The sequence below is a fragment of the Nicotiana sylvestris genome, chromosome 5 (genome assembly GCF_000393655.2).
Source record: "Nicotiana sylvestris chromosome 5, ASM39365v2, whole genome shotgun sequence".
NCBI classification, from domain to species: Eukaryota; Viridiplantae; Streptophyta; class Magnoliopsida; order Solanales; family Solanaceae; genus Nicotiana; species Nicotiana sylvestris.
In genome coordinates this window covers 15,547,745-15,563,929 of record NC_091061.1, presented here as the reverse complement: position 1 = coordinate 15,563,929, position 16,185 = coordinate 15,547,745, and the positions used below count along the sequence as shown (strand labels likewise).

At 37.1% G+C, this 16,185-nt stretch overlaps 1 protein-coding gene across 1 annotated transcript; it reads left to right on the top strand.

Moving 5' to 3' along the window:
• The first annotated feature begins 6,462 nt into the window (after nt 1-6,462).
• Nucleotides 6,463-7,570, top strand: LOC138868304 (uncharacterized). Its single transcript, XM_070145849.1, has 3 exons — nt 6,463-6,519; nt 6,593-6,925; nt 7,031-7,570. Exons 1-3 carry the CDS (start codon nt 6,463-6,465, stop codon nt 7,568-7,570), a joined length of 930 nt encoding a protein of 309 aa, XP_070001950.1.
• Nucleotides 7,571-16,185: the final 8,615 nt, after the last annotated feature.

Below are 16,185 nucleotides of genomic sequence, written 5' to 3'. Positions count from 1 at the left end.
AATACGCACCCGAGTTTAGGAATGTAATTTTATTAAAATCGTGCCTAAAGAGTCTAACGCATATTTCTTTTGGGAAAAGCCATGAAATTCACTAACACATGCGTTCAAATCCTTGGTCATTTCTTGGACACAAGCCATATGAAGAAATCAGCAAGGCCTGGGCCTCTTATTGATGCATTTAGGCCCAACTGCCTGCCGTCAGGCTGCGGGATGAATCATGTGAAGCCTCAGTTCAGTGTAGACCTAGACGTCCACCACAGTTACCACAAATCATTCAACACGTTAGTAACGCAGGAAAACAACATACGCCTATTCAGATTAACTCAACAATGATCACCTTAAGTTTCAATTTTTACTCAGATTATTTTAACTTTTGACGAGCTACAAGATACCACTAAGGTAAAAAGAAAAACTGGAACTAAGGTGGAGAACTCATATACTTTAAATTGGCATGGCAATTGAACCTAAGCTGTGAGTATGCTGTTAACGTTATGTCCTACTACTTACACAAATCAGAAATGATTTAACAAATCCTTTACAAAACGATGCCACTAACCTATCATGAATCTAACACTTTTAACTGAAGCATGCCTGAAATCAGATCACTCTGTAATTGGGTTCAAAATAATTTCGTTTGTTCTTTACTTATGAAATTCAATCAAGAGTAATGGTGACAGTCCATACAGCCCACAGTTTATACACAACCAAGTGGCACTTAACTATATTAAACAACACATATAGTATCTATTTAACTATGAATATGTAACAACCAGCAGGCAAATCTCAGGATCAAAATAGGTGGGCAATTTTATTCCATTTCAAGCTTGAAGTTACAGCAGAATTTCGAGTGTGTACCTGGAAGGGTGAAATAACAAAAGAGAAGAGGTTAGCCGATACAATAACCAAACAGCAGCAGTTCAGAAACAAGCTCTAAGCCCCAGGATTGTTTCAAAACCAAATAGGATCACAGGATAACCCAAAAACAGTACCAAAACGCTCAGAAACAAACCTAACAAACCACAGCCAACTTAAGCAAACCAAAGTCCAACTCGAATAACCCAATACTAGTGCTCAAATGATTCCAGTGACTTTCAAACTTCAAACCTTGAGCAGAAACATCATATTTCGAGCTATTTTTGGTTTTTAAAAGGATTAGAGAATTGCACTAAGCTAGAATTGGAAAATAATCTAAGAGGAAAAAAGGCACTGGAATAATGTTTTTTTTTGGTCTTCAGAGTTTTTTTTTTTTTGGTTTTTCTATAGAAAAGCTTAAAATTCTAAAGGAAATTTCAGATTTCCTTTTGAATCTGTAACTAGAGAGTATTTGGGGAATTTTTGTTGGCTTCCCCCCAAAAAAGGACCCCTCTCTAAGGCATGAGAATGCCAATTTATAGGCAACCCAAGAGCGAATAATCAGATTTTTGGTTTTCTTTTTAATCCTTCTTTATTTTCAGTTTAGTCCTCTTATTTCTAACTTGTTACTCAAGTAATCCCACTAAAATTGTTGAAATCTACACTAAAGTACCACTCTAGAAGGCCCTAGAAGATTCTAGTTTTAACTACCATGTGTTGCCCAATCCTAAATGTCTAAACTACCCCTGAACTTAAGCTAAAACTACAGCTATAACCAAGACAGTTTCTTAAGCTCTGAATATACCCCAATTTAAACTCTTGTTGAATCTATCGATTGAACTCAGAATTAATGACCAAACTAACTTCCAAACGACGACTAATTAAACTGAAACTGAACTAACTAGTAATTAACCTAAACTAAAGGAACGCCAGAAATTAATTCAAACAAAACTTAGTAAAAATAATAAACAAATCATCAACGGCTTAACTAAAAATCAAACTAAGATCAGGAATTTGAACATATTAAAATCAAACAATCAACTAGGCTTAATCAAAACAAATCAGGACACACGATTAGACAAAAATTAAGACGCAAATCAAAATAGACATTAACCATGGAATTCACACATGCAGAAAATCAGAAAAGGAAAAAGAATTGAAACAAAAGAAAATGCCTACAAGAACTCACTGACAACAAAGAGCTCCGGCCAGTGGTTGTTTCTCCAAATCCCCCAAAATTTCTGACCCGTAATATCCCGAACCATGTGTTTTCATAAGAAAACACCTGGTTAGGGTTGTTAGGGTCCGAAATCATGGAGACTTTGCATTAGGGTTTTTGGTCAAAAACCTTCAATTTGATATTCGAGCTGTTCCATGTAGATTCGAGAGATAGGGCTATGGGGGTTGGGTAGAGGAGGCTCAGGCGGTCACATGGTGTTACTTTGGTGGTGATTGGGTTACTTTGGGTTTTGACCGGAGAATCTTTGATCGAGGATTCGACGAGCTAGGGCGGGATTTGAAGGAAACGGGTGGTGGATTCATGATGAGGGAGAAGAGGAGGTCTCGTGGTGTTATTTTGGTGGTCGATGGCATAAGTGGCGCTCGCCAGCGGTGGGGTTCCGACGAGGTAACAGGGGGTACGAGGAAGGTGAGTTATGTTTTAGGGTTTGGGAATGTTTCGGACATATTTATTAAGTCAACATGAAATCACCACAGCCGTTGGATTATGGAGAATGAAGGGCTGGATTGATTTGCTGTGAAACGACGTCGTTTGGGCATCTCTGGAGATGGGTCGTTTGGACCGGGTAGGGTTTGGGCCTGGGTCGGGGAAAGAAAGAGAAAAAAAATGTTGGGCCTGGGAGAATCAATTGGGCATGGCCCAAATCGTGGGCAGCCCTTTCTCTATTTCTTTTTGTTTTCTTTTTCCTTTTCATTTGTTTCTTTTATCTATTTTTGTATTTCATCTTGTATATTTTGAATTTTTCTGATTTTATAAAATTGCAACAATTAAAATAAAGTCCTAATATATTTCAAAATTAAACTAATTGATTTCTAAAATTATTTTAACGACTATTTCGGGACGAATTCACAATTAAACAATTTAAAAAATGCAAAAGTGAACTATTTTTGTTATTTTCTTCATATTTTGTTCTAAAACAAATTAACCACTAATTAATACTAAAAATATAAAATTAAATCCTAAATGCAAATGCATATTTTTGTATTTTTCATATGAATTAAAATGCACAGATACAATGCAACAATTAATAGAAAATGACACCAAAATTCACAAAAAGTTGTAAAATAATAAAAAAATTATTTTGTTTGAATTTCTGGGAATAATTTGCTTTGGGCAAAAATCACGTGCTCACACATATTATCTATTAAATATTTTTATGGGTGAATTTACTTAGTAACACATAATAGTTAGTTTTTTAGTCGTTTGATGATAATTTTCGTTGATATACACTTTCAAGATTAACCGAATTTAGTAATTAAACATAAAAATCAATACGATACTTAACTAATAATAACCACTTCAAATTCAAAAAGGTATAAGAATTTAATAGAGCTTGACATATGAATATGGATGAACAAAGAGAATGACGTATTTCAGTACACTTGATAAGAAAATGATCATATAACCAATTATTTAAGATTAATACATATGAAGCACTTCATATTTTCTTAAATATTATATCTCGTAAGAGAATCTCAAATATATTTATACATTTTTAAGAAAATTCTACATAAAATCTTAAAAGAATATATAAAATTTATATATTTATATGTTGGTTTTGTTCGAATTTTTTTACTCAACACTGTTTAACCAAAAATATGATTCTTTGGTCAAAGCTAAAGACAAATAGAAATTCGGGCTACTGATAATCAGGAGACGAAAAAGAAATAATAGACTTTTTGAGAATGACAAATAAGCAGTAAATAGGTTTGTATTCCAATGTAATGTTGATGATATCCTCTGTCCTTACAAATGACGAGACCTCCTCCTTTTATAGTTGATTCTAAGTAAAGGAGTAATACCTTAGTCTTAATGAGACAATTATGAGCAATAAATGACATTAAATAAGACGTTACACAATCATTCCTATTTAATACCAATTCTCTAACGTATTGGGTATTTAATATTGAATTTGGACTCCTTTTCGTCATCATATCCATGTCTTCAATGCCTTCTGATCTCTTGGCTTTAAATGACCTAAATAGGTACGAAGCTTGTATTATTCGAATTGCCTCTCGTGCCTATTTAGCTTTCCTTTCCCCGTATATGTTGTCACTCGTGCCTCTTAACTGATCATCATGTTTTGACCATTTGACCAGTCCTCGTGTCATGCCATGTCACCTTCAATGTAAATTCAGTTTTTTCCCAATACAGATAGTCCCCCCACTTTCTATTTATTTATCAATTAAATATCTGGGAAGTGGATCTTCATAAAAAGGGAATTTTTGCCGTAATTAATACTGTGACAGTACTGACGCTTCAATTGTCCCTTCTAATTAATGCTTTGCATACGTGTCACCTTTTATTTAATGCTCTACACACGTGTCACTTTCTGATTGGTTCTGCAATTCTGCGCCCTTTTTTCAAGGCTTCTTCATTCCCACTATTCACGAAGTGATAGTTGCCTTTATTATAGGCTTTCCATCATAATAATTCTAAGTTTGACGGTTGTCATTATAAACATATTTAACCCTCTTTCTTTTGTCTTCTTCTTCATAGATCTTCAACAAGCAATTTATTATTCACTTTTGCTTTTTCTCCCCTTTAGTTAATCCTTCTTCAACAATGTCATCTCCAAACCCTAACCCTAGAAAAGTTCCAATTCTAGATCACTTCCCCAATGCCCCTGTAAGACATAGGAGAGGCAGAGGAGGTAGGCTTCGGAGCTTGAGCCTAGGATCCACTCGTGGTGGTTCATCTGGTTCTGCTTCTTCTTCTTCTGGCATTAGGAGTTCTATCCCAAAGACCCCCTCTTCTAAAGGTAAAAAACTTTCTGAACCTACTCAGGAACCTTTAGTTGAAGAAATCGTACCCAATGATTTATCTTTTGGGAATGATAGAAGATCTCTCCAAGAACAAGTTAAAAATTTAGAAAAAGCTGACACCTATCCTTCTTTAATAACTGAACTTGTTGATTCCCACTGTTAGGAAAGATTGTAATTGGAGAGATAATCTTCGTATGATGATTCCTGCCCCAAACCAGAGAATTTCTTCTTTCAGAATTGGATTCTCTTTCGTTTATACTTATCCCTTTACTTTGGGATTTAATCCTACCATTGACCCAGTTATACTTGAATTTTGCCGCTTTTTCAAAATTTGCTTAGCACAAGTAGGTCCTCTTGTTTGGAGAGCTGTGTCTTGCTTAAGGTATTTGTCTACCAAAGCCAATGTTAATTTTACCTTTTCCCATCTTATTCACCTATACCACCCCAAATTATTTCACCATAGAGTTTTTACCTTGACTGCAAGAAGCAAGAAGGTTTTGGTAAACCCCGAAGATGACAAGGATCGAGGGTGGTATTATTGTTACGTTGCTGTACGTACGGTGGATTTGTTGGGTGAAACAAACATTCCCTTCCCTGAGAAGTGGAATTTTGCACGTAAGTTTTTCTTTTTCTTACCGTATCTATTTTTTAAGAATTTTGATTTCTTTTCTAATCTCATCTCTTTTTGGCTTTTTGTATCTACCACGGGAGATGTGGAACACGTTCCTAACTTTCGTGGTTGGGTAGATTCAATTTTGAAGATTGCGCCTATGGAGGCGAGAACTTGGAAATCAATTTCTCTTTTGAATGGTTGAAAAGTGAAGACCCATGGTATGTATTTTCTTATGCTTTGCCTTATATTGAATTCTTTCTTATTTTAATTCTTTATCCCTCTGTTTATCAGGATTTGGTATCAGGGGTATGACAGCTGAGGTAGTCGTTGCCATTCGAGCGTCTTCAACCACTTCACTTGATTTGGAAAAGACTCGGGCCACGCTACCAAAAAGAAAAGTTTTAGAAGAAAGTTTTGAGAATGAGGAAGAAGAAAATACCTCTTTGATAGCTAGGCCAAGAGCCAGGAGACGCGTCATTGATGGAGATGAAGTTGAAGATACTCCTGCTTGAGCCTCTATCTCCGAGCCTGTTCAAATCCTTTCTGATGAGGATACCACTCCAAGAGGCTCTAATGAATCAATTCGACGTCTCTTTGTTAGTGGATTTGAGAGTGGAGATTTTGGACCAGTTCTTGATGAAACTCCCCTCTCTTCTTCTATTCCCATTTCTTCTATTCCTTTGACAACCACGAGTATTTCTTTGCCTATTTTATCGACTCTTGTTTCCTTACTTGTTTTGGTTCCCATATCTGCTCCTATTGTCCCTGCTTTGACTCCCACAGCTCCCATTGTTTTTACCTCTTCTACTACTCCTCCTTCCATTGTACCCCCTCCCTCTGTTCAGCATACAAAGGCGGGTTCTAGCAGTAGAGGCATGGCTATGAGAAGTGTTACTCTTGAAATTCCTGCCAATCATAGCCTTTTGAGAAAGACTGGTAGAGCTGATGTTTGGCTCGAGCCTCTAATCGGAGATATTGAGAAGAAGAAGAAGATGGAGAGCCACAGTTGCTTGACTCTGATGAATGACATAGTTCATTCTACCTTGAAGGTACTTCTCTTTTAACTTACAAGTTTTTTTTATATCTCTCTATATTCTCACATTTGATGCCTTTCCCTTGTAGGCTAATCTTATTGGTACTGAGTTAATGGGAAAAATCTCCACTCTAGAGAAGAAGGATCGAGAGTCTGCGAAGGCTATCTCTGAGGCTAGGAGAATAGCCAAGGAAACCCAGCTTGAGGCAGCAAACTGGAAGGAGCAGTTTGAGAATGCTCAGGGGACCATAGAGGAGTTGCAAGAAAGTAGAAATCACCTGGAGCAGCAAAAGCGTGGTTTGACTTCTGAGCTAGCAATTGCCAAGGCTTCTTCAAGCCAATTTGAAAAAGATAAGGAGCTTTTGGAGTGGTCATTTTCAGAACAATTATCAAAGGCCAGTGAAGAAATCAGAGAGCTTAAGGCACTTGTGGAGAAGAAAGAAGAATATGCAGGGGAGTTAGTGCAAAGCTTGACTCAAGCTCAGGCTGACTTAAGGATCTCCTCTGACGAGATACGTGCTTTGAAGAGTTCTCATGCCTCCCTTGAAGCTTCCCTTGACTCCCACTTAGCTGAACACCAGATATTGAAGAACGATCTTGCTATGTGGGAAAGGGAGTATGGACTTCTTGAGGAGAACTTCAACATAGAGGTAAGTTGGGCTTTTCTAAAATCTCGCCGTGATGCTTTGATGGAAGCTACTCAAGAAAACTTTGATTTGCAATCTGAATTAGCCAAAGTCTTAGACACTATTGAAAAAAGCCAACAACCAGTTGATACTCCTTCTCCTGCACTTGGAACTCCTGGGGCAGAAGAGCTTTTAAATGAAGAAGTGGCTACTGCGGCAATTGGAGTTGCAATTCCGACTCCCGAGGGTGGAACTTCTATGACACAGTCCATGGAAGCTGAAGCTCCTGTGACTCTTGCTTCCCTTGGTAATTTTAACACTCCAGGCCCAGTTGAAATCGCTCCTATTGCTGCTCCCTCAGAAGTTGTTACCGTGCATGTGACTGCCCCTGAAAATGAGATTGCAACTTCTGATGTTCCAGCCCCTTCAGTGACTAGTTGAATATATTTCAAACTTTACTGTTTTTTTATATTAATTGGTGGTGTTATCCCTTGGCAACTTTAAGGGATCTTTTGATGAAGTCCCCAGTTATCATAATAGGGCATTTGTAAAAAATAAATATTTTGCTGACTAAGTTTGTACTTAGTCTTTTATATTAAGAAGTTTTATCGGTACTTCTGTATATTCTATTCTTGGCTATTTATCTAGGACTTATAGAATAGCTTAGCATTTTTATCCTTTAAAATGCTTTATGATTCTTCTCATGGATTATCAACATGAGGCTTATAAAAGAGGGCCCTTTTATTTTATCGACACTTAATGAAGAAGACGTCTCAACTTCATAATGGTGTTATAATACGATGAAAGAAATAGGAATACACATGTTTTGTATGAAACAACTTTGACAAGTTTTTATTCATGAACTTTAACAAGTTTTTTGACTATTACACGTATTAAAATACATCTATAACTTTCTCGTAACTGTTTTTCTTGTAAATTTTTTTTACATAATATAAAATAAACAAGGTTTTTCTTCATAACTTGTTTCAGTACATAGTCATGACCCTATCTTTATATATTAGGAAGGGTTTGAGAGGTGACTTTGTTTATGAGTTTGAGAGATGACTCTGTTGTTCTCATGGGAAAAACATTATGATGAATGTCTTGTGTTTGTTGAACACGATGATGAATGCTGAAGACTTCGTAACTTTTTCTCAACACTTGTCTCTTTGTGGCCGACTTTTGTTCGATATTCATATCTGTTTTTCTACACATATCTGTGTATAATATGTAGTCCCCCAAGTGTTTGAGCGGTGAAGTATGAAGCCTCGAGCACTTGTTTATTTCTTTCAATTTGTTCCTTTTCCTGAAACAGAAAAATATACGGGACTCGGAGGTGCGATTATAGATGAAGACTGCCTAACTCATGTGTATTTCCATCAGATTAATTGTAACCCTGGGCTGGGAATTTTAGAATACTCCATTTTGCCTTGCAGGGCGTGACTCATCATTTGGCACGAGTTAGGGTTTTTGCCTAGCATCTAAAATCGTTAGTAAAACTTTAATAATTCAAAAGAAAATTTTTAACATGGCGATACCTGACCGTGGGTACTTTCTCAGATGTAATATCTCTTTAAATGGACGGCATTCCAATGTGAGGGTAAAACTTTGCCATCCATTATCTCCAACTCGTATGCTCTTTTTCCCGCAATGTCACGAACTCTGTATGGTCCTTCCCACGTTGGACTTAGCTTTCCTGAATTAGCAGCCTTTGCAGATTGGAATACCTTTTTAAGCACGAAGTCCCCAATTTTGAAAAATCTGAGGCGTGCTTTCCTATTGTAATATCGTTCAATTACTTGCTTTTGTGCTGCCATTCTTATCAATGCAGCTTCTCTTCTTCCTTCAAGCAAATCAAGGTTGACCCGCATCTCTTCATCATTAGATTCCTCCGTTGCCTGAACGTACCGTGTGCTCAGTTCACCTATTTCAACTGGAATTAAGGCTTCCGCACCATAAACCATTGAAAATGGTGTTTCTCCAGTGCTTGTTTTTGTCGTTGTACGATAAGCCCATAGTACTCCAGGTAATATCTCAGGCCAATTACCTTTTGAATCCTATAACCTCTTCTTCAAGTTGTTGATAATGACTTTGTTTGTGGATTCCGCTTGTCCATTACCCACTGGATGGTATGGTGTAGATGTTATCCTTTTAATCTGCCAACTTTGAAGAAATTCTGTGATTTGAGCTCCTATGAATTGTGGTCCATTGTCACACACGATCTCCTTTGGTGCTCCAAAGAGGCATATTATGTTTCGCCATATGAAGTCTTTAACTTCCTTCTATCGTACCTGTTTAAATGCTCCTGTTTCTACCCATTTAGTGAAATAATTTGTGAGTACAAGTAGAAACTTTACCTGACCCTTTGCTTGTGGTAGTGGACCTACGATATCCATTCCCCATTTCATAAAGGGCCACGGGGCTATAACAGGGTGTAGTAACTCAGCTGGTCTGTGCATATTATTGCCGTATCTTTGACATTTATCACATTTGGACACGAAACTGTTTGCCTCTTCTTCCATCTTAGGCCAATAATATCCTGCTCGAATCAATGTTCTTACCAGTGACCTTCCCCCTGCGTGATTTCCACAATGTCCTTCGTGCACTTCCCTCATCACATATTCTGTTTGAGAGGGTCCGATACACCTTGCTAGTGGTCCACCGAACATCTTTCGATAAAGATTTCCTTGATATAAACAATATCGAGCGACTTTTTTGTGAAGCGCGTGAGCCTTCCCTTTGTCATTAGGCACGGTTCCGTGCTGTAAAAAATCAATAATTTCATTTCTCCAATCCCATGTTAAATGATTAAAATTTACCTCATTCTTATCAGGTTTGAGAATGGAATGAAATAAATGTATGATTGAAGCATTTGCGTCATTTGCTACGTCAGCTGCAGATGCGAGATTAGCTAAAGCATCTGCCTCCACATTCTCATCTCTTGGGATTTGCATTACCTTCCAAGTTTGGAATTGCTTTATTAGTTCCCGTACCTTTTCGAGATATTCTTGCATTCGAGTTTCCCTGGCTGTATAAGTCCCCAGCATTTGATTGACCACGAGTTGAGAATCACTCTTGATTATAATTTGTGTTATGCCGAGTTCTCTTGCCAATTCTAAACCTGCAATTACAGCCTCGTACTCTGCTTCATTGTTAGTTATAGAATGACATTTTATAGCTTGCCTAATAGTTTCACCCGTAGGTGGTATGAGAACTATACCCAGACCTGCTCCTTTTACATTAGATGAACCATCAGTGAATAAAATCCAAGTCCCCGGGTTTGCACCATTAAAAACTTGTAATTCTTTTTCTGCTTCTAAATGCATCCCCTGGCTAAAATCAGCTACGAAATCAGCTAATACTTGAGATTTTATAGCAGTCCTAGGTTGATAAATGATTTCGTATTTACTTAATTCTATAGCCCATCTTGCTAACCTCCCTGACAATTCATGTTTATGCAAAATGTTTCGTAATGGAAAAGCAGTAACTACAACAATGGGATGACATTGAAAATAAGATCTTAATTTTCTAGATGCCATGATCAAAGCTAATGCTAATTTTTCTAGTTGTGGATATCGTGTTTCAGCATCTAATAAAGACTTGCTTATATAATAGATAGAAGATTGTTTACCTTGGTCCTCACAGACTAAAACAGCACTTACCGCAACTTCTGACACGGCCAAATAGATGAATAGCTTTTCTCCTTCTTTTGGTTTTGCCAATAATGGTGGTTTTGACAAGTAAGCTTTTAAATTTCTAAGGGCTTGTTGGCAATCTTCGTTCCATTCAAAATGATCTTGCTTTTTGAGTGCGGAGAAAAATTTAAAGCATTTTTCTGAAGATTTGGGAATAAATCTCCCCAAGGCTGCAATTCTTCCCATTAGCCTTTGGACTTCTTTTTTACTTGTAAGGATATCAGAGATCTCCTCTATTGCTTTGATCTGAGAAGGATTTACCTCAATACCACTGTTAGAAACGAGAAAGCCCAAAAAATTGCCTGAGGCAACCCCAAATGCACATTTTTCTGGATTGAGTTTCATATTAAATTTTCGTAAAATTTCAAATATAACAGATAAATGAGAAATATGATCATGAGAATGCTGGGTTTTGACGAGCATATCGTCTATATATACCTCCATTGTTTTTCCTAAATGTTCTTGGAACATTTTGGTGACCAACCTTTGATAGGTTGCTCCAGCATTTTTGAGATCAAAGGGCATTACTTTATAACAGTAAGTCCCCCTGTCTGTGATGAAAGAAATTTTTTCTTCGTCACTGGGGTCCATTTTAATTTGGTTGTACCCCGAATATGCATCTAAAAAACTCAAAAGTTTATGTCCTGTAGTTGCATCAATTAACTGATCTATATGCGGTAAAGAAAAAGAATCTTTTGGGCAGGCTTTGTTAAGATCTGTATAATCCACGCAAACCCGCCACTTACCGTTTTTCTTAGGTACAACAACTGTGTTTGCTAACCAATCAGGATACTTTACCTCGCGTATTGACCCAATTTTTAATAGCTTTTGGACCTCATCTTGAATCACCTGATTTTTGAAAGCTCCTTGCTTTCTTTTCTTTTGCTTTATTGGTGTAAAGGATGGGTCTTCGTTTAATTTGTGAGTCATCACATCCGGTGGTATCCCTGTCATGTCAGCATGGAACCAAGCAAAACAGTCCACGTTAGATTTTAGAAATTCACTTAACACACCTCGCATGTTTGAGTTTAAATTAGCTCCAACATAAACTTTCCGTTCAGGCCACTGCTCAAATAATATCACAGCCTTGAGTTCTTCGATCGTTGTTTTGATATTTTCATTCTCCTCAGGTTCTTGAATTGTATCAGGTCTCGAGTCTAAATCTGTTTTCTCTCGCTCAGTTGAGATTTGATTGGTGACACCTTCAACTGTTTCCTGTAATTGCTATTTTTCTTTATTTACGGTGCTCGTATCTGTTACAGCGTTGATACTCCTGGCTGTTTGCTGATCCCATCGAATTTGACAAATCCCCCACGGTGATGTAAATTTAATAACTTGATGTAGAGTTGATGGAACATCATCCATATCATGGATCCAAGGCCTCCCCATGATCATATTGTAGGCCATTTCCATATCAACTACCTGAAATTTAGTTTCTTTAACAACACCTGCAGCAAAAGTTGTTAGAATTACCTCTCCTTTTGTTACCACACTTGAATTGTCGAAGCCTGACAAGGTATGCGCCTTGGGTATCATTTTGTCTTCAGCTTGCATTTCACGTAATACCCTTAGTAATATAATATTTACGGAACTCCATGGATCAATCAAAACTCGTTTTACATTAGTATCATGTACAAGTAAAGATATTACCAGTGCGTCATTATGTGAGGTTATCACTCCTTTGGTATCTGCATCATCGAATAAAATACTTTTATTTTCTAAAACCTGCCGTACCCGTTTTACGTGTGTAATTGTTACTTTAGAAACCTTGTTGGAAGCTGTGTAGGTTATGCCGTGAATATCTTCTCCCCCACTTATCACATTCACTGTTCTCTTGGGTGAAGGAGGCTTTGGTGGCTCTTGCCTATTTTTCATATAGGCTTGTTTACCTTTTTCACTAAATAACTCAGTGAGGTACCCTTGCTTCAATAGATGATCCACTTCACTCTGCAAGAATCTACATTCTGAAGTTTTGTGCCCGTGATCATTGTGGAATTCGCACCAATGATCTGGATTGCGTCTATTTAGATTTGACCGCATCTCTTTTGGCCATCGTACCTTATCTCTCATGCTTCTCAAAATAGCCACGAGCTCAGAGGTAGTGACATTAAAGTTATATCCGCCGAACCTTGCCTTTAAACTTCTGTCATCATCTCGTGACTCTTGTCTGTTCCGACCATTTCTGAATCTTGATGAAGAACCAGATTCCCTGTTCCTCGATTTTTGATCATATTGCTGGCTATCTTGTTTTGACCGTGAGTCTTTTACTGCAAGTCCCATATATAGATCGTACCTATTTTTACATGATCTTTTTTCGGTTTCTGATCTTCTAGAACAGCCCCTTTCTTCATGATGAAACTTAGGTACGGTATATTCTTCAATTTGCAGCTTCATATTGTACCTGTTGTAAACATCATTCCATGTGGTTGCAGGAAATTCTCGAAGACTTTCTTTGAGTCGTCTCGTGGCTTCAGAACTTTTGTCATTTAAATTACTTGCAAAAGCTATAGCAGCCCAATTGTCAGGCACACGAGGTAGAGTCATTCTTTCACGCTGGAATCTATCAACGAAGTTTCTAAGCAACTCCGAATCCCCTTGTTTGATTTTGAAAATATCTTCCATCCTTTTCTCAACCTTTTGTGCTCCCGAATGTGCTTTAATAAAAGAATCTGCAAGCTCAGCAAAAGAATTAATAGAATTTTCAGATAAAAGAGAATACCAGGTTAATGCACCCTTGGTGAGTGTTTCTCCAAATTTCTTGACCAGTACTGATTCAATTTCTTGTTTGGTCAAGTCGTTGCCTTTCACGCCTGTTGTAAATGCAGTCACGTGGTCACGTGGGTCTGTAGTACCATCATATTTCGGGATGTCAGGCATTTTGAACTTTTTCGGAATTGGAAGGGGAGCAGCACTTGGCTTCCAAGGTTGTTGTGAGTATTTGTCCATGTCTACTCCTTTTATTACAGGCGGAACTCCAGGGATTTGCTCAATACGCTCATTTTGTTCCTTAATCTGTTTCTGCAAGGTTAGTACTAAATTTTGCAAATAGGAATTATTTGAATTACCTGGTCCCCCTTCCTGTGGTTCACTGGTGGTTCCTCTATTTCCAGAATTAACAAGACCAGAACGAGGATTCTCCAATGTATTATTATTAGGAGTTGGTGTGGGTGGTGCAGCAGGCAATCGACTAGCTAGAGCCTGAAGAGCTTTGCCGACCTGTGCATCAATTAGCTTTTGTAAAGCTTCATTTGCACCTCTTTCAAAATGTTCAGATTGTTCTTGTTGATCAGCACGGGATTCAGGAGCAGGAGTGCCTTCACGAGATTGACGTGGTGAATCTGGAGGGGAGGGAACCACGTCAATGTTCGGTAGGTCTCCTTGATTTTGATGGATTTGATTTTCATGGTTTTCCAATGTGTTATCATTGTTATTGTTGTTGTTGTTGTTTGACATGTTGATAAAGACGAATAAAACGTAGCTTCAAAGAAAAGATTATCAGTTTCCCGGTAACGGAACCAATTTGTTTAACCAAAAATATGATTCTTTGGTCAAAGCTAAAGACAAATAGAAATTCGGGCTACTGATAATCAGGAGACGAAAAAGAAATAATAGACTTTTTGAGAATGACAAATAAGCAGTAAATAGGTTTGTATTCCAATGTAATGTTGATGATATCCTCTGTCCTTACAAATGACGAGACCTCCTCCTTTTATAGTTGATTCTAAGTAAAGGAGTAATACCTTAGTCTTAATGAGACAATTATGAGCAATAAATGACATTAAATAAGACGTTACACAATCATTCCTATTTAATACCAATTCTCTAACGTATTGGGTATTTAATATTAAATTTGGACTCCTTTTCGTCATCATATCCATGTCTTCAATGCCTTCTGATCTCTTGGCTTTAAATGACCTAAATACATACGAAGCTTGTATTATTCGAATTGTCTCTCGTGCCTATTTAGTTTTCCTTTCTCCGTATCTGTTGTCACTCGTGCCTCTTAACTGATCATCATGTTTTGACCATTTGACCAGTCCTCGTGTCATACCACGTCACCTTCAATGTAAATTCAGTTTTTTCCCAATACAAACACCAAATCAAATCAAACCAAACCTAGTCGGGTTTTAATCGGTTTGGTTTGACTTTTTGGTTTGATGCGATTTTTGGGTTCGGTTTGTACCCCTACTAGCCGGTCTTGATTTAAAAAGATGAAAGAACGTGTGATACTGTGATTCATTGATATTTTAACTGCATAAACTTTGTGAAAATTTATGTACTATTTGATGCAGAATAAAATATGAAATAAACATTTTAACCATCACTATTTGCCCACTAACAATCCTCAAGTTATATTTTAGTGTGTTTTTCGAAAATATGAGTAACAATTAAATTTAATTAGTGATTTTAAAGATATGTGATTTAGTTCAATATCAATTAATAATCAAGAAATATGAAGTAGAAATGAAAGATAGAAATGAATCAAACCAATGTTACTTAGCAGCAGTGACCTCGAGCTTAGTGACCTCGTGGTAGCTCAGGGAAGTAGGAACAATTAAGTAATAAAAATAAAGCAAGAACAATGCTGATGAACAGTGTGCAAAGAGGCAAAATGTATATTCTTTTCTCAGGATGATAAGATGATCTTACAAATGACTGGGGTCTCCTTTATATAATAGGGGAGCCCTAAATAAGAAATATTTCTATTTATAATAAAGAATATTTTTGGTAAAGCTATCTAACCGCCTAATACGGAATCGTACAATCATAGAGAGGTTTAAGCAATTCTTGTAACATAGTTGAGTGATGCAACTGAGCAGTTCAGGGTGTTCAAAGATTATTCACGAATGCCTATTTTGTTTGCCAAAACTAAACGAAAACATTGTTTAAAGTTTGAAAACCCTTAACGAGATTATTCCTGACTACGCTATTGCGTCTATCGTGGCTGTTGCGAGACCTATCAAATTTTGTTGATCACCAACTAAATTAGTTGGCTTCTGAAAAAGAAAAAAAAAAAAAAAAAAAGAGAGAAAACCTTGCCCTTTTGCCCTATGGAATCATTTGTATGCTATTGGTAGCATGGGTAATTCAGTAGGAAACTGTAGTGGTGATAAAAGGAATTCCAGCTTCATAAAGGTTTGAAAAAAGAACAAAAGGAAATAAGTTGAAGCTTGAAGCTTATTAATGAATCAAAGGGAGAAAAGGAAGCTTTGCTTATCTAGGACTAGGAGGTACAAGCTAGAAGAGGATTGGGTTCTATATACCAAAAATGTACTGGTCAAGATCAATGAGTTGAACTTCATTGTATGCATACGAAATTATAGAAAATGTTAAAATTGTTAACTCCGCACATAGAGATCA

Excerpts from the sequence above, each read along its gene's own strand:
- LOC138868304 (XM_070145849.1), top strand. The coding sequence starts at position 6,463 with ATGGAGAGCCACAGTTGCTTGACTCTGATGAATGACATAGTTCATTCT. Across the intron at positions 6,520-6,592 it reads TAGTTCATTCTACCTTGAAG|GCTAATCTTATTGGTACTGA; the intron begins GTACTTCTCTTT and ends TTTCCCTTGTAG. Across the intron at positions 6,926-7,030 it reads AAGAAATCAGAGAGCTTAAG|AGTTCTCATGCCTCCCTTGA; the intron begins GCACTTGTGGAG and ends CGTGCTTTGAAG.